The sequence below is a fragment of the Scyliorhinus torazame genome, chromosome 21 (assembly GCF_047496885.1).
Source record: "Scyliorhinus torazame isolate Kashiwa2021f chromosome 21, sScyTor2.1, whole genome shotgun sequence".
Taxonomy (NCBI): domain Eukaryota; kingdom Metazoa; phylum Chordata; class Chondrichthyes; order Carcharhiniformes; family Scyliorhinidae; genus Scyliorhinus; species Scyliorhinus torazame.
The window spans coordinates 92,672,220-92,691,121 of NC_092727.1; the positions used below are offsets into that span (position 1 = coordinate 92,672,220).

Here is an 18,902-nt window from a genome sequence, read left to right on the forward strand (position 1 = left end):
GGCCAGAGGTTCAATTGCCAGCGCAAACAACAATGGAGACAGCGGGCATCCCTGTCTTGTTCCCCTATATAATCGGAAATACTCCGATCTATGTCGACCTGTAACTACGCTTGCCGTTGGTGCCCCATAAAGTAGTCTAACCCAGCGAATAAATCCGTTCCCAAACCCAAACCTCCTTAACACTTCCCATAAATACTCCCACTCCACCCTATCAAATGCCTTCTCTGCGTCCATTGCCGCCACTATCTCTGCCTCCCCCTCCACTGAGGGCATCATTATCACCCTTAATAGCCGTCGCACGTTAACATTCAATTGTCTCCCTTTTACGAACCCTGTCTGGTCTTCGTGCACCACCCCTGGGACACAGTCCTCTATCCTCGATGCCAGCACCTTTGCTAGCAGTTTGGCGTCCACGTTCAATAGTGAAATAGGTCTATAAGACCCACACTGCATCGGATCTTTGTCCCTCTTCAAAATTAGCGATATCGTCACCTCTGACATTGTCGGGGGTAGTGTCCCCCTTCCCTGGCCTCATTGAACGTCCTCGCCAACAACGGGGCTAACAAGTCCACATATTTTCTGTAGAATTCCACCGGGAACCCGTCCGGCCCCGGGGCCTTCCCTGCTTGCATGCTTCCCAGTCCCTTAATAACCTCGTCCACCTCAATCGGCGCCCCCAGGCCTGCCACCGCCTGCTCCTCCACTTTCAGGAACCTCAACTGGTCCAGGAACTGCCACATCCCCTCCTCTCCCTCTGGGGGCTGAGACCTATACAGTTCTTCATAAAAGGTCTTAAACACCTCATTTATCTTTCCTGCCCTTCGCACAGTGTCTCCCCTTTCATCCCTAATTCCTCCTATCTCCCTCGCTGCTGCCCTCTTTCGCAGTTGGTGCGCCAACAGGCGACTAGCCTTTTCCCCATATTCATACCTCCTCCCCAGTGCCTTCCTCCACAGTACCTCTGCCTTTCTGGTGGTCAGAAGGTCAAACTCGGTCTGGAGTCGTCTCTTCTCCCTGTACAGCTCCTCCTCCGGGGTCTCTGCAAATTCCCTGTCCACCCTTAAAATCTCCCCCAGTAATCTATCCTTTCCTTGGCCTCTGTTTTCCTTTTGTGGGCCCCAATAGAAATCAGCTCTCCTCTGACCACCTCTTTCAGTGCTTCCCAGACCACTCCCACAGGGACCTCGCCGTCGTCATTGACCTCCAGGTATCTCTCGATACACCCCCTCACTCTTGCACACACTCCCTCATCCGCCATCAGTCCCACATCTAATCGTCAGAGTGTTCTCTGCTCCCTGTCCTCTCCTACTTCCAGGTCCACCCAATGTGGGGCATGATCCGAAACCGCTATGGCTGAGTATTCAGCTTCTTCCACCCTAGAGATCAACGACCTTCCTAAAACAAAAAAATCTATCCGGGAGTACACTTTATGGACGTGGGAGAAGAAGGAATACTCCCTAGTCCTGGGTCTAAGAAATCGCCATGGATCCACTCCCCCCATTTGGTCCATAAACCCCTTAAGTACCTTGGCCGCTGCCGGCCTTCTTCCAGTCCTTGAGCTGGATCTATCTACCCCCGGGTCCAGCACCGTATTGAAGTCCCCTCCTAAAATCAAATTTCCTGCCTCCAGGTCCGGAATACGCCCCAGCATCCGTCTCATGAACCCCGCATCGTCCCAATTTGGGGCATACACATTAACCAACACGACCTCCATTCCCTCCAGCCTACCACTCACCATTACATATCTACCTCCACTATCTGCTACGATGTTCTTTGCTTCAAATGCTACCCGTTTCCCCACCAAAATGGCCACCCCTCTGTTCTTTGCGTCCAGTCCTGAGTGGAACACCTGTCCCACCCATCCTTTCCTTAGCCTAACTTGGTCCGCCACCTTTAGGTGCGTCTCTTGGAGCATAACCACGTCTGCCCTTAGTCCTTTCAAATGCGCGAGCGCTCGGGCCCTTTTTATCGGTCCATTCAGGCCTCTCACGTTCCACGTGATCAGCCTCACTGGGGGGCTACCTGCCCCCCTCCCGTGTCGACTAGCCATTACCTTCTCTAGGCCAGTCCCATATCCCGCCTCCGCGCTCCCGCTCGCTCCCCCAGGCGTCGCTTTCCGCCCCCGACCACCCTCTCTTTATAGCCATTTCATTTTGGATTTCCGCAGCAGCAACCCAGTTGTCTCCTCTCCCCCCCCCCCCCCCCCCCCCCCCCCCCCGCTAGATCCCTATCTAGCTTGATTGCTCCCCCCATATCACTTCCGTAAGTCAGCTGACTTCAACTGACCCCGGCTACTCCTGCTCACTCCTCGACCCACCCGGTGTGAGGGAACTCCCATCCGCCTTGCGCCTGTTTTCCCGCCTTACTCTTTCTGGCGCGGGAACATCCCTTTACCTGACCCGCCTCTTATGGCGCAGCTCCCTTTCCCCTCCCCCTCTCCTTCCCCATTCTCCGACTATGTCCCGCCTCTCCCCCCTCACTGGCGCCCACATTTCCCCAGTGTACCCCCCCTTCCCTGTTTACTTCTCGATTAACTTTCACCATCCCATTAACAAAAACAATAATAACAACAATAACAGTTCCCTGCAGCATCAGTCCCTCAGTTCCGGTCCAGTTTCTCTTCATTGATGAAGGACCATGCTTCCTCCGCCGTCTCGAAATAATAGTGTCTCTCCTGATGCGTGACCCATAGTCTTGCCGGCTGCAGCATCCCAAACTTCACCTTCCTTTTGTGCAAAACCTCTTTGGCTCGGTTGAAGCTCGCCCTCCTTCTCGCCACCTCCGCACTCCAATCCTGGTAGATCCTTACCACCGCATTCTCCCATCTGCTACTCCGCACCTTTTTAGCCCATCTCAGGACCTCTTCTCTGTCCTTAAGGCGGTAGAATCGTACGATTATCGCCCTCGGTGGTTCTCCCGCTTTTGGTCTTCTCGCCGGGATCCGATTTGCCCACTCCACCTCCATGGGGCCCGCAGGGGCCTCAGCACCCATCAGTGAGCTCAGCATCTTACTTGCATACGCTCCACAGTCCACTCCTTCCACACCCTCCGGGAGACATAGTATCCTAAGGTTCTTCCTTTGCGCTCCATTTTCAAGGGCCTCAATCCTGTCTGCACACTTTTTATGAAGTGCCTCGTGCGTCTGAGTCTTGACCGCCAGGCCCAGGACCTCGTCCTCAATACCTGACACCTTCTGCTCCACCACGTGAAGTTCAGTCTCCTGGGTCTTTAAAGTCTCCTTAAGCCCCTCAATTGCCTGTAACAACGGGGTCATTACCTCCTTCTTCAGCAGGTCCACGCACCGTCTCACCACCTCGTCCTGCTCAGGCCCCCATGTCACCTGTGGTTTCTCCGCCGCCATTTTGTTCCACTCCCTCTGACCTTCTGGTTGCAGATTCTTCGGGCTGCAGCCGCCGCCGCCGGTTTTTCCCTCCGTCGTTCGGGGGGACTCCCTTCCCTCGCGCCTCGCACCGGGTTTTTCGGCCGTCGAAGTCCCCGTTGGGGCTCTTAAAAGAGCCCGAAGTTCCGTCGGAGCTGGAGCCGCCGAAACGTGCGGCTAGCTCATCCCTGCCGCAACCGGAAGTGCCCCCTTTGTCATTTTAAAGATCAGTTGTACCTTTCCTAATGCTGCACTGCTCCAATGAAAAAATGTATTCCTTTAAACTATACCTTAACAGTTAAACCCACTAAATTTGCACCATTTTGATCACCCTATACTATACCAGAGCTGTGATCTTCCTCACCATGTATAAAGGATGATTTTCTAAATTTGGCTGTACCCAGCCTTTGTACGACCTCTGTATTAATTTTTTTTTTATTGTACAGTCTGATTCAACCTGAAACACATTTGCTTTCTCAAATGCCCTGTTATTTGGCTTGCGGACCTTTAATGTACTATCCACCGTGACCCCAGATTCCTCTCCTGCTCTGCAACCCTCAAAAACTTAGCCAGCCCTAAATGTATTGCATTTGTAACATATATGCTACATACAAGCACATTTCCCTGTTTTGTCCAAATTCACCAATAACCTATATAATGCAAGTTGCTATCTTGCATGTATTAGCAGACTTGTAAATGACTCCATTGATGTCTTCATCCAAAACATTTCAGGATGTTGAAAAGGAGCAATCCAATCATGTGTTCCTGTAGGACCTCCATTCATGATTTGTCCAATGCAGAACTATGTCTATAACCTCTGTCCCTAATAATGAATCGATTTGTCAATCTCACTGATTCAATTTTCCCCAATAGTTTTCTGTATGGCACTTGACTTTCTGGAAATTGAGCTGAACACTATAAATTAGACTAGCATCAGCCACTAATCTCCAAACAAACTGTGTTTCCTAATTTCATGCTGGGATTTTCTAATAACTTCCAATCTCTTCAGATAAGGATGCATTACACCCCTAATATCTTCCATCACCTTTCCCAAGTGACATGCAATTAACTGGTATATAATTCCTAGGATCTGATTTCTTCTGCTTTTTAAACAGCAGAACTGAATAATCCTCCCTGTATGCCATATGAAAGATCACAAAACTCAAATAATTTGTTTTGCATATGATCCATTGGCTTAAAGTACATCTTTCATTAATTTCAGCATGTAGTGTAAATGTTTCCTTGTCCAGCAGTGCAGTGAGCCGTGACAGTGAATTAGACAGATAACTACTCGCCGACAGCCATAAAAACAGGCATCTGTTTAAAAAGAAAGCAGACGCTACTGATGATTCCAAACAATTTACAATATGATGCATACAAACTGCCCCTTGAAACCACACACACTGAAAAATTACAATTGTATGTTTCCAGAAACATACCTCTTCATTCACCTGAGGAAGGAGCAGCGCTCCGAAAGCTAGTGATATCGAAACAAACCTGTTGGACTTTAACCTGGTGTTGTGAGACTTCTTACTGTGCTCACCCCAGTCCAACGCCGGGATCTCCACATCACAGACTGGTTGGGCGGTGGCTTATTTCTGCTGTAAATCCTATGCTATGTTATCTAATGGTGGTGTTTGTATCCTATGTACATAATGACAGATAAAACCCTCTGTCTCTGTGATTCAGTGTTTACATCGCTCTATTAAAAGATAACGGCATTTCTCTGTCACTATGGATGCTGGAGAAAAAGACTGAAGATTGACAAATCCCCAGAACCTGATGGTTTCCAATCCGGTGCATTAAAGTAAATAGGTGTCTTCCGGTTGCGGCTATGCAGAGCTAAGTCGCACGTTCGGCAGCTCCCGCTTGGAACGGACTTTTGGGCTCTTTTCAGGGCCCCCAACGGCATTTTTTGACATTTCGCGGTGTGTGAAGAAGACTGCAACATTCCCCCGACAGTGTATGGCTTGGACCAGGAGCGGGGCGACTAAAAAAGTGGTGGTGAAGCCAAAGAAAGTGCGAGGGAAGAAGAGCAAGATGACGGCGGGCGGGGACCAGGCAGCGTGGATGCAGTGGGCGCAGGAGCAGCAGGGGGTTATCCAGCGCTGCTTCAGGGAGCTCAAAGCGGACATACTGGAGCCGACGAAGGCTTCTATTGATAAGCTGCTGGAGACCCAGACGGCCCAGGGGGTCGTGATCCACAAGTTCCGACGAAAGATCTCAGATAGCGAGGACGAGATCTTGGGCCTCGCGGTAAAGGTGGAGGCGCACTAGGTGCTCCACAAGAAATGGCAGGAACGGTTCGAGGAGATGGAGAATCGGTCGAGGCGGAAGAATCTGCGGATCCGGGGCCTCCCGGAGGGGCTGGAGGGGTCGGACGTGGGGGCCTATGTGGTCACCATGTTAAACTCGCTGATCGGAGCGGGATCCTTCCAGGGGCCCCTGGAGCTGGAAGGGGCCCATAAGAGTGTTGGCAAGGGGGCCCAAGGCTAACGAGCTGCCGCGGACGGTGCTGGTGCGGTTTCATCGGCTTACTGATCGGGAGTGTGTACTCAGGTGGGCCAAGAAAGAGAGGAGCAGCAGGTGGGAGAACGCGGAAGTTCGAATATATCAGGACTGGAGTGCGGAGGTGGCGAAGAAGAGGGCCGGGTACAACCGGTGCTGCACAAGAAGGGGGTGAAGTTTGGCATGCTGCAGCCGGCGCGTCGGTGGGTCACCTACAAGGACCGGCACCATTATTTTGAGTCCCCAGAGGTGGAATGGGCCTTTGTTCAGGCCGAGAAGCTGGACACAAACTGAGTGGCGGGATGGGGGGGTCGGGCGTGGGGATGGTCGGGGATTGTTGTTGTGTTACATTTTGAGGGGGGGGTTCTTTGTTCTTGTTTCTTTTTGGTTCGGTGTGGGTGGTTAGGGTGGGTTGGGCACTGTTTTGGTTGGGTCTGTCGGGTGGGCTCTTGGACGGGGGCAAGTAAACGGAGTAGGGAGTAGATGGCCAGTAGGGGAGATGGGCCCCGCGGGGGAGGGGGAGTCCCGAGTCGGGGGTGAGGGGACTGGGCCTGAAAAAGGAGCTGTGCCAGAGGAGGCGGGGCCAGGCAGGTGGAAAGCACGGGCTTTTTCCCACGCTGAAGGCTGGAGGGGCCGGAGTGGGGCAGCGCGGGTTTTTTCCCGCGCTTGGGACGGAAGGGGGAGGCGGAGAGCCTGCTGGTGGGTAATGGAGGGGGAGGGGAAGTCCCACAATGGGAGGAGTCGAAGGAGAGGCGGGAGTGGCCGGGGTCAGCAGGAGTCAGCTGACCTGCGGGAGTGCAATGGGGGGAGCAATGCAGCTCGGAGGGGTCCTAGCTGGGGGGTGGGGGAACTGGGTTGCTGCTGGTATGGTCAAGGGGGAGCTGGAGCGAGTAGAGGGGGTTGGGACAGGGGTCTGCCGCCGTTGGGAACGCGCGGGGTGCGGGCGCGTTGCTGGCTGAGGAGGGGTTATGGATTGTCGGCGGGAGAGGGGGGCGGTAGCCCCCTGATCCAGATGATAACCTGGAACGTAAGGGGACTGAACGGGCCGGTTAAGCGGGTCCGGGTGTCCGCGCACCTGACGGGGCTGAAGGTGGATGTGGTCATGCTCGAGGAGACACACCTGAAGGTGCCAGACCAGGTAAGATTGAGGAAAGTGTGGGTAGGTAAGGTGTCTCATTCGGGGCTGGATTGCAAAAATCGGGGGGGGGGGGGTGGCGATCTTGGTGGGAAAGAGGGTGTCGTTCGAGGCGTCGAGCAATGTGACAGACAATGGCGGCAGGTACATGCTGTGTCGGATCCCGGACTTGGAAGTGGGGGGCCTGATAATGGGGGGGGGACTTTAACACGTTGTTGGATCCGGCACTGGACCGCTCCAGGTCTAGGACAGGTAGGAGGCCGGCGGTGGCTAAAGTACTGAGGGGGTTTATGGACTAGATGGGAGGGGTGGACCCTTGGAGATTTGCAAGGCCGGGGGCTAGGAAATTTTCATTCTTCTCACACGTTCATAAGACCTATTCCCGGATCGACTTTATTGTTATGAGCAGGGCGCTGATTGCGAGAGTAGAGGATACGGAGTACTCGGCGATAGCCATTTCGGATCACGCCCCACATTGGGTAGACCTCGAGCTGGGGGAGGAGAGGGACCAGTGCCCGTTGTGGCGCTTGGAGGTAGGGCTGTTGGCGGACGAGGAGGTGAGCGAGCGGGTCCAAGGAAGCATAGAGAGATACCTGGAGGCCAACGATAAAGGAGAGGTCCGAGTGGGGATGGTCTGGGAGGTGCTGAAGGCGGTGTTCTGGGGAGAGCTGATCTCCTCGTGGGCCCTGATGGAGGGAGCAGAGGGAGAGGGAGAGGCTGGTGGGGGAGATGATGAGGGTAGACAGGAGGTACGCGGAGGTGCCAGAGGAGGGACTGTTGAGGGAGAGGCGTAGCCTCCAGGCCGAATTCGACCTGTTGACCACCAGGAAGGCGGAGGCGCAGTGGAGGAAGGCCCAGGGGCGATTTGTGAATATGGGGAAAAGGCAAGTCGTATGCTGCCGCATCAGCTTCGGAAGCGGGATGCAGCTCGGAAGAGTTAAGGATAGGGGAGGCAGTGTGGTGCGGAGTGGGGTTGGCATCAATGGGTCTTCAGGGACTTTTATGAAGAACTGTATCGGTCCGAGCCCCCACTGGAGCAGGGAGGGGTGTGCCGCTTTCTGGACCAACTAAGGTTCACGAAGGTGAAGGTGGCGGGATTAGGGGCCCCGATTGGGCTGGAGGAGCTGGTCAAAGGGATAGGGAGCATGCAGGCGGGCGAGGCACAGCGGCCGGACAGTTTCCCGGTCGAATTCTACAAAAAATATGTGGAGCTGTTGGGCCCGTTGCTGGTTAGGACCTTCAATGAGGCAAGGGAGGGAGGGGCTTTGCCCCCGACAATGTCCGGGCACTGATCTCCTTGATCCTGAAACGGGACAAGGATCCCCTGCAGTGTGGGTCTTACAGGCCGATTTTGTTGTTAAATGTAGATGCCAAAGTGCTGGCGAAGGTCTTAGCCACGAGAATTGAGGATTGGGTGCCGCAGATTATCCACGAAGACCAGACGGGGTTCGTGAAGGGGAGGCAGTTGAACCCGAATGTGCGGAGGCTCCTGAACGTTATTATTATGCCGGCGAGGGAGGGGGAGGCGGAGATAGTGGTGGCGATGGACGCTGAGAAGGCCTTCGATAGGGTAGAGTGGGGGTACTTGTGGGAGGTGCTGAAGAGGTTCGGGTTTGGGGAGGGGTTTGTCAGGGTGGGTTAGGCTGTTGTACGAGGTCTCGATGGCGAGTGTGGCCACGAACAAGAGGAGGTCTGAGTACTTCCGGTTGCATTGAGGGACGAGGCAGGCGTGTCCCCTGTCCCCCCCTGCTCTTCGCACTGGCGATTGAGCCCCTGGCTATGGCACTGAGGGAGTCGAGGAACTGGAGGGGGCTGGTGCGGGGTGGGGAGGAGCATAGGGTGTCGCTCTATGCGGATGACTTGCTGCTATATGTTGCGGACCCAGTGGGGCGAATGCCGGAGGTAATGAGGATCCTCAGGGAGTTCGGGGATTTCTCAGGGTACTAGCTCAACGTGGGGAAGAGCGAGTTGTTCGTGGTTCACCCAGGGGACCAGGAGAGGGGGATTGGCGAGCTCCCACTAAAAAGGGCGGAGAGGAGCTTCAGGTATTTGGGGGTCCAGGTGGCCAGGAGCTGGGGGGCCCTGCATTGACTTAATTTCACGAGGCTGGTGGAGCAAATGGAGGAGGAGTTTAAGAGGTGGGACGCGTTGCCGCTGTCCCTGGCGGGTAGGGTGCAGTCAGTCAAGATGACGGTGCTCCCAAGGTTTTTGTTCCTGTTCCAGTGCCTCCCCATTCTTATCCCAAAGGCCTTCTTTAGGCGGGTCAATAGGAGCATAACGGGGTTTGTGTGGGCGCGAGGGACTCCGAAGGTGAGAACGGGGTTCCTGGAGCGGAGTAGGGATGGGGGGGGGGCTGGCGCTGCCCAACCACTGTGGGTATTACTGGGCCGCCAATGCGGCGATGGTGCGCAAGTGGGTGATGGAGGGGGAGGGGGCTGCATGGAAGAGGCTGGAGACGGCGTCATGTGAGGGTACGAGTCTGGAGGCGCTGGCAACGGCGCGCTGCCGCCGCCTCCAATGAGGTATACCACGAGCCCGGTGGTGGCGGCTACCCTCAAAATTTGGGGGCAATGGAGGCGGCACAGGGGGGAAGTGGGGGCCTCGGTGTGGACCCCAATACGGGGAACCACCGGTTTGTCCCAGGGAGAATAGATGGAGGGTTTTCGGGGTGGCACAGGGCAGGGATAAGAAGGTTGGGGGACCTGTTTGTGGATGGGAGGTTCGTGAGCCTGGGTGAGCCCGGGAAACATCTTTAGGTATCTACAGGTCAGGGCGTTTGCCAGGCGGCAAGTGGTGGAATTCCCGCTGCTGCTGCCACGCAAGGTACAGGACAGGGTGCTCTCGGTGTGGGTTGGAGAGGGGAAGATCTCGGCAACATACCAGGTGATGCAGGAGGAGGAGGAGGCCTCGGTGGAGGATCTGAAAGGTAAGTGGGAGGAGGAGTTGGGGGAGGAGATTGAGGAGGGGACGTGGGCAGATGCCCTTGAGAGGGTGAACTCTTCCTCTTCGTGCGCGAGGCTCAGCCTCATACAGTTTAAGGTGCTGCACAGGGCACACATGACCGGGACAAGAATGAGCCGTTTTTTGGGGGGTGAGGACAGGTGTGTTAGGTGCTCAGGGAGCCCAGCAAACCACACCCATATGTTCTGGGCATGCCCAGTGCTGGAGGAATTTTGGAAGCGTGTATCGAGGATGGTGCCGAGGGTGGTAGGATCCAGGATCAAACCAGGCTGGGGGCTCGCAATATTTGGGGTTGCAGGGGAGCCGGGAGTGCAGGAGGCGAAAGAGGCTGGTATTGTGGCCTTTGCGTCCCTGGTAGCCCGGCGAAGGATTCTTCTTCAGTGGAAGGATGCGAGGCCCCCAAGCGTGGAATCCTGGATCAACGATATGGCGGGGTTTATTAAATTGGAGAGGGTGAAATTTGCCTTAAGGGGATCGGTGCAAGGGTTTTTCAGGAGGTGGCAACTGTTCTTGGACTTCCTGGCAGAACGGTAGACAATGGTCAGCAGCAGGCTTGGGGGGGGGGGGGGGGGGGGAATGAGCGGGTGGTGGGTTCTATTTTATTTTTGTTTGTCTATACTGGGGGATCTGAGGGTGTGTGTATGTTTGCTTGTGTTTCGGGGTGTTAATTTATTATTTATGTATGGGAGGAGGGGGGCACGGGGTTGTTTGGTTTTGTTTTGTATTTAATTCTATTGGGTTCCTTTTATATTTTGTTGTTGATATTTTGTGAAAACTTTAATAACAATTATTTAAAAAAATAAAATAAATAGGTGCAGAAATTGGAGATGAAGTCCTGTTCTTCCAAAACTCCTTTGATTAAAGAATTGTTCCCTTTGATTGGAAAATTATGAAGATAACTCTAAGAAGGATTAGAGAGAAACCAGGAAATTATAGACTTGCTAGTCTCATGTTGGTTGTGGGGTCAGGTTGGTCATGGAGTAGTTACTAGATGATTAGCTGAGTACCTCGACAAATAGGAATTATTCAGAGAGCCCACGTGAATTTTCAAAGGGTAATATCTAACCAATTTGGTTGAATTTTTTGAGGTTAATGACATGGAAAATAAAGGAGATGTCTAATGATGTTGAATGTTTTGGAGGTGCATATAAATAACAAGATCATGATTACAGAATTGTAAGAAATAGGAGCAGTAATAGGAATAGGTCGTTCGACCCATCTTCATGGCTGATCTGATTGTGGCCTTAACTCCACTTTCCTGTCTTTTCCCCAGAACCATTGACCCACTTGTCAATCAAAAATCTGTATAACTCGGCCTTGAATATATTTATTGACCCGGTCCCCACCGCTCTTTGTGGAAGAGAATTCCATAGATTAGAGATCCTCTTGTGAGAAGAAATTTGTTCTCATCTTCATATTGAATGAGGGACTCAATATTTTTAAACTGTGTCCCCTAGTTCTAGATTTCCCACAATTCTTAAGATTTCACATGAGGAACTGTTAGAAAAAAATTAATGGAATGGAATTGGAGGCAACCTTTGTACATGGATTGAAAAATAGTTTGGAGACAGGATAAGAATAATGGTTATAAATTCCATTTGACACAGAGATATTCAGATCCATGCACAGAACTTAAAACTATTTAGCTGACAGGCGGCTGGAAAAGAAAAGAGTGGAAGTTATGTTACAGTTGTATATAGTTATTGTTGACTGCATCTGCCGAGTACAGCATTCAGTTTTCGGCATCAATGCTCTGTACTGATGCATTGAATTTGGAGGGGACGCAGAAATTCATCAAGATGATACCAGTGCTAAAAGGATTAAATTGTGAAGAAAAGTTGCATTGACTAAGCTAGTATTTCCTTAAGTATAGAATATTAGCGGTGATCTCATTGAGTTATTTAAGATTATTAATGTGGGGGTTGTTTAAGGAGCAGTTGCTGCGAGTGCTGGATAGTTTTGTCCCACTGAGACAAGGAAGGAATGGTAAGGTCAAGGAGCCTTCAATGACAAGAGAAGTGGAGCTTCTCGTCAAGAGGAAGAAGGAAGCTTGCGTAAGATTGAGGAAGCAAGGATCCGCATGGCTCTAGAGGGTTACAAGGTAGCCAGGAAGGAACTCAAAAATGAACTTAGGAGAGCTAGAAAGGGACATGAAAAAGCCCTGGCGGGAAGGATTAGGGAAAACGCCAAGGCATTCTACACTTATGTGAGAAATAAGAGGATGATCAGAGTGAGAGTTGGGCCGATCAGGGATAGTGGAGGGAACTTGTGCCTAGAGTCTGAGGTGGTTGGGGAAGCCCTAAATGAATATTTTGCTTCAGTATTCACGAGAGAGAGGAACCTTATTGCTCATGAGAACAGAGTGAACCAGGTTAATAGGATCAAACAGGTTGATATTAAGGAGGAGGATGTGCTGCAAATTTTGAAAAGCATCAGGATAGATAAGTCCCCTGGGGCAGATGGGATATACCCAAGGTTACTATGGGAAGCGAGGCAGGAGATTGCTGCGCCGTTGGAGATGATATTTGCGTCCTCACACTCCACTGAGTGGTACCGGCTGATTGGAGGGAGGCGAATGTTGTTTCCCTGTTCAAGAAAGGGAATTGGGAATTACAGACCAGTCAGTCGTGCATCTGTGGTGGGCAAAACACTGGAAAGGATTCTGAGAGAGGGGCCGGGATTCTCTGAGCCCGTTGCAGAGAATTCCGCCACGCCGCTCCGACGGCGGGCCGCCGATTCTCCGGTAAAACGGCGCCAATCGTGCCTGCGTGGTCGCCACGGTGCCGGGTGGGGCCGTTGAAAGCGCCCCCCGCGGGATTCTCCGCGCTCGACTGGCTGAGTGCCCGCCGGCGTGGTTCACATACGGTCCCACCCAGCGTCACCTCGGCGTTCTGGCTACGGGAGCCGTCCTGGTGGGGGTGGGGCGGGGGGGTCCGACTCCTGGGGGGGGGGGGGGCTCCACATTGGCCAGGCCCACGATCGGGGGCTCTACCGATTGGCGGGTGTGCTCATTCTGGGGGGGGGCCTATGTTCCTCCGCGCAGGGCCCCTGCCGGGCTCCGCTATGTTGCGCGGGGGACGGCACGGAGACTGCATGCGCTGGCGCACGATGCGCGGGTCTGCGCTGGCCGTGCAGAGCCGGCTTGCGGTGCCGGAGCAGCGCACAGCACTCCGGCGCCGTTCTAGCCCCTGAAGAACAGGCGAATTACTGGGCCTGGAGGCCCGTTGATGCCGGCGCCACTCGCGCCGGTTTTGACACCGGCGTCAACACTTGGCCCTGATATCGGAGAATCCCGGCCAGGATTTATGACTATTTCGAAAAACATAGTTTGATTAAAGATAGTCAACATGGCTTTGTGAGGGGCAGGTCATACGTCACAGGCCTCATTAAATTCTTTGAGGATATGACGAGACACATTGATGAAGGTCGGGCAGTGGATGTGGTGTATATGGATTTCAGTAAGGCATTTGATAAGGTTCCCCATGGTAGGCTCATTCAGAAAGTCCGAGGGCATGGGATACAGGGAAATTTGGCTGTTTGGATACAGAATTGGCTGGCCGAAAGAAGACAGCGAGTGGTAGTGGATGGAAAATATTCTGACTGGAGGTTGGTGATCAGTGGTGTCCCGCAGGGATCTGTTCTGGGACCTCTGCTCTTTGTGGTTTTTATAAATGACTTGGATGTGGAAGTGGAAGGGTGGGTTAGTAAATTTGCCGATGACACGAATATTGGTGGAGTTGTAGATAGTGACGAGGGCTGTTGCAGGTTATAACAGGACATTGACAGGATGCAGAGCTGGGCTGAGAAGTGGTAGATGGAGTTCAACCTAGATAAATGTGAAGTGATTCATTTTGGAAGGTCGAATTTGAATGCTGAATACTGGATTAAAGGCAGGATTCTTAAAAGTGTGGAGGAACAGCGGGATCTTGGGATCCATGTACATAGATCCCTCCAAGTTGCCACCCAGGTTGATAGGATTGTTAAGAAGGTATATGGTGTGTTGGCTTTCATTAACAGGGGGATTGAGTTTAAGAGCCGCGAGGTTTTGCTGCAGCTTTATAAAATCCTGATTAGACCACACTTGGAATATTGTGTCAAGTTCTGGTCGCCTCATTATAGGAAGGATGTGGATGCTTTGGAGAGGGTGCAGAGGAGATTTACCAGGATGCTGCCTGGACTGGAGGGCATGTCTTATGAAGAAATGATGTGGAGATGCCGGCGTGGACTGGGATGAGCACAGCAAGAAATCTTACAACACCAGGTTAAAGTCCAACAGGTTTGTTTCAAATCGCTAGCTTTCGGAGCACTGCTCCTTCCTCAGGTGAATGAAGAGGTAGGTTCCAGAAACATATATATAGACAAAGTCAAAGATGCAAGACGATACTTTGAATGGGAGCATTTGCAGATAATTAAGTCTTTACAGATCCAGAGAGAGTGGTAACCCTAGGTTAAAGATGTGTGATCTGTCTCAAGCCAGGACAGTTGGTAGGATTTCGCAAGCCCAGACCAGATGATGGGGGGTGAATTCAAAGTATGGCATTCAAAGTATCATCTTGCATCTTTGACTTTGACTATATATATGTTTCTGGAACCTACCTCTTCATTCACCTGAGGAAGGAGCAGTGCTCCGAAAGCTAGTGATTTGAAACAAACCTGTTGGACTTTAACCTGGCGTAAGACTTCTTGCTTCTGAAGAAAGGTTGAGAGAGCTAGGGCTTTTCTCACTGGAGCGATGAAGGAAAAGAGGTGACTTGATAGAGGTATACAAGGTGATGATAGGCATGGATAGAGTGGATATTCAGAGACATTTCCCCAGGGCAGAAATGGCTGTCACGAGGGGAAATCATTTTAAGGTGGAGGATCTCTGAGAGTGAGGATTTCTGTGCAAGCAATAATGTTGCCATTTTCTTTTAAAAGCCAAATAAATTCATGGCGGGGCTTATTTATCCTATTAAAAATGTGAAAAACAAAAGTACACGTAGGCTTTTCTTTCACTTCAATATATTGTGAAAATGCTAATGTAATAAACATGTTCATCAACATTTTATACAAGTCGAGAAGAATGACTAAATTAATTATTTTCATTAGCTTACGGATATTCATAGATATTTTCTATTTATGGGCATAGATTTTCGCTACTGTCGTGTCTTAGTATATTGGATCACCGGATCTAACAAATAGAGGAAACCCAGACCAGAGGAGGATTGTAGTCCAACAAGGAAGTCCATCCGAATTTCTGCCTTTTTGTTTAAATAGATGGAAGATTGGATGGGCTTGTGCAGTCCTCCGCTCAGGTGATCCAATATGACAAGGCCATAAAAAGAAAAGACTAATCCAACACGGCCAAATACCATCCCAGCAGTCTACTCTCGATCATCAGCAAATTGATGGAAGGTTTCTCAGCTCCCGACCTCATTACAGCCTTCGTCCAAACATGGACAAAACAGCTGAATTCAAGAGGTGAGGTGAGAGTGACTGCCCTTGACATCAAGGCAGCATTTGATCGAGTGTGGCATCAAGGACCCCAAACAAAATTGAAGTCAGTGGGAATTGGGGGAAACTCTCCACTGGTTGGAGGAATAACTAACACAAAGCCAGATAGTTGTAGTTGTTGGACGTCAATCTAGTGTCAGCACAGCTCTGCAGAATTCTTCAGTGTAGTATCCTAGAACCAAACATCTTCATCAATGACCCTTCCCTCCATCATAAGGTCAGAAGTGGGGATATTTGCTGATGATTGCATGATTGCACAATGTTCAGCACTATTCACAACTCCTCAGATACTGAAGCAGTGTGTTTACATATGCAGCAAGACTGGACAATATGAGGTGTGAGTTGATAAGTGGCATGTATCATCGTGCCACACAAATGCCAGGTTATGACCATCAACAGCAAGAGAGAATCTAACCATCTCCCCATAACACCCAATAGTATTACCGTCAATTAATCCCCAACTAACATTCTGGGGCTTACTATTAACCAGAAACTGAATTGGGCTAGCCACATAAATACTGTGGCTGCAAGAGCAGGTCAGAGGCTAGGTATCCTGTGGTGAGTAATTCATCTGACTCCCCAAAGCCTATTCACCATCTACAAGGCATAGGTCAAGAGCATGATGGAACACTGCCCACTTGCTTGGATGAGTGCAGCGCCAACAACACTCAATAAGCTTGATACAATTCTGGACAAAGCAGCCTGCTTGATTGGCACCCCGTCCACCACATTAAACGTTCACTTCCTCTGCCACTGATACACAGTGGCAGCAGTGCATATATCTACAAGATACACTACAGAAACTCATAAAGGTGCTTCAACAGCACTTTCCAAACCCGTGACCTCTAATACCTAGGGGACAAGGGCAGCAGATACATGGGATCACCACCACCAAGTTCCTCTTCAAGCCACCACAATCCGGCCTTGAAACTATATTGCTGTCCCTTCACTGTTGCTGCATTAAAATCCTGGAACTCCCTAGCAGCACTGTAGGTGTACTACACCAAATGGACTACAGTGCTTCAAAAATGCAGCTCAACATCACCTTCTCAAGGACATATAGGGCTGCGCAGTTAAAAGCTGGTCTAGCTAGTGCATCCACATCCCATGAAATAATTGATTTTAAGTACAGAAATAATGAAATAGGTTGCATAGTCTCCACCTAGATTTATTCCAGTATGTACAAGGAGAGAAATGCTTCAAATTCTTTAACTATTTGTGTAGTTATTATTTTGTTTTGAAAAAATAGTCTTGCTGTACTATTTCAAAACATGCTTCTCAGTGGCGTTTGTTTTCAATTACTATCTGAGGTGGTTTTCATCGTGTTTGATGTGAATCAGGATATTTTCTCCTCAAATTGTTCCACATTTCCCTTAATTGCTATATTTAAACAACTTTAAGAACAACTGCACTATGTTATAGGAAGGCGGTGGCATAGTGGTATTGTCACGAGACTAGTAATCTAGAGACCTAAAGTTTTGCTCTGCGGTCCCAGGTTGGTGAAATTTGAATTCAATAAAAATCTGGAATTAAAAAGTCTAATGACCATGAAACCATTGTCAATTGTTGTAAAAACCCATTTGGTTCACTAATGCCCATTAGGGAAGGAAATCTACCATTTTTAGCTGGTCTGGCCTACATGTGACTCCAGATCCACAGCAATGTGGTTGACTCTTAACTGCCCCTTCAAGGGCAATTAGGGATGGGCAATAAATGCTGGCTTAGCCAACGGTGCCTACGTCCCATGAACGAATAAAAATATGTAATTGTCGGGTGTTTTGCTTTCATTGTTTTGGCATTTTTAAAAACGTACTCTATTTCATCCTTTTGCCCATGGTTGTGCTGCACACTATAATTCAAAAATCTTAAATTTGCTTTGTATATTGCAGTATCATTTGAATTATGATTTGATGCATGTTTATTCTCATGAATGGATTTTATTAATTCAGCTTAATCGATTCTTAAATCATTGTTTAAAATGCGTAGATCTGAATGTTTTTGGCGTCTATGAGTAAGATTTGCACCATAAGTAAAATTAATTTGTTTGTTTTATTCCCTCTATTTTGTAATCACAAAAGAACAGGAATCTAATTTTCCCAGGTTCAATCCATAATGCAGGGCATGTTGGCGTATGTCAGAAAATTGGGTCCTTGACCTTGTGCTCAATTCGCACTCTGCCTGATTTTCCAACAGGCATTCTTGGGATGGAATGAAGAGAAATTTTCAATCCAGCTTATATATTATTGCAATTCATTGTCCGTGCCAAAATTTACAGGTTCTGGCAAAGTTGTAGACTATTGCTTGCCTGTATTGGGCATATTACAGGGAAACATGTCTCAGCATTTCTTAAAACTAGTTTGCTGTTTGTTCTATATTGAAGCCCACCTTTTTGACGAGTTAATTTCTTTTGCATTAAACATTTGAATACTTCTATTCCCCTCCACATTTATGCCTTTTTTAAATGTGCTTGCAAGATGATGAGAGGGTTAGTGCCGAAAAACTGGCATTTTTCGTATTTCAGGTACTCAATGCCAGAATCTCATATCAGATAACACAATCAGACTGAAACTCTTTTTTTTGCTCCAGCACCATGCCTCAGTCTAAAATCAGAAAAACACCCCTTAATGTGCGAGTACAACATTTTAAATTCCCCACACCAGCTGAATGGAAACCAAAATAGCACAAATTTTACACGATTTATGAAAGAATAGACTTGATGGAATTAATGTTTTTTCTTTCTTTGTTGATTTTTTTGGGGGGGCAGCATGGTTGCTCAGTGGTTAGCACTGCCTCACAGCGCCAGGGACCCGGGTTCAATTCGGGCTTAGGGCACCTCTCTGTGTGGAGTTTACACATTCTTTCCGTGTCTGTGTGGCTTTCCTCCAGGTGCTCTGGTTTCCTCCCACAGTCCAAAGATGTGCAGGTTAGGCGTTATGGACATGCTAAATTTCCCCTTAGTCCAAAAGGTTAGGTGGGGTTACAGGCATAGGGTGGGGATCTGGGCCTAGGTAGGGTGGCCTTTCGGAGGGTTGGTGCAGACTCGATGGGCCAAATGGCTCCCTTCTGCATTGTAGCGATTCCACGATTCTGTGATATTTTTCAGCTGTGCCACTGCCACATTGTATGAGTGCCAGGTTTATGGCTTGACACATCAGTAAACACTTGAGCTAAATTGTCACATGAAAATCATTTTTTCTTTTGAAGTTTAATCTTGTCAACTGGTGTTCCTCATTATGATTTTCCCCTTTTCCCCTTTTAAGACTGAAGCAGCACTTGCCCGGAACTACCCAGGAAAGAGAGTGACCAGTTCAAATAATACACCCATTCCCAGGCTACCATCAAACCCTTCCCGGGTTGATCGTTTGATTGTTGATCAACTGCGTGAACAAGCAAGAGTATGTTTCAATTACAACTGGTAGATTGGTT

General features: G+C 49.9%; 1 protein-coding gene across 1 annotated transcript in view; it reads left to right on the forward strand.

Moving 5' to 3' along the window:
- LOC140398065 (meiosis-specific coiled-coil domain-containing protein MEIOC-like) overlaps positions 1–18,902 on the forward strand; it is a 90,132-nt gene that overhangs the window by 9,791 nt on the left and 61,439 nt on the right. Inside the window, exon 5 of the mRNA XM_072486277.1 lies at positions 18,737–18,871. Coding sequence (XP_072342378.1) covers positions 18,737–18,871 — 135 coding nt within the window. The remainder of the gene's footprint in view (positions 1–18,736; positions 18,872–18,902) is intronic.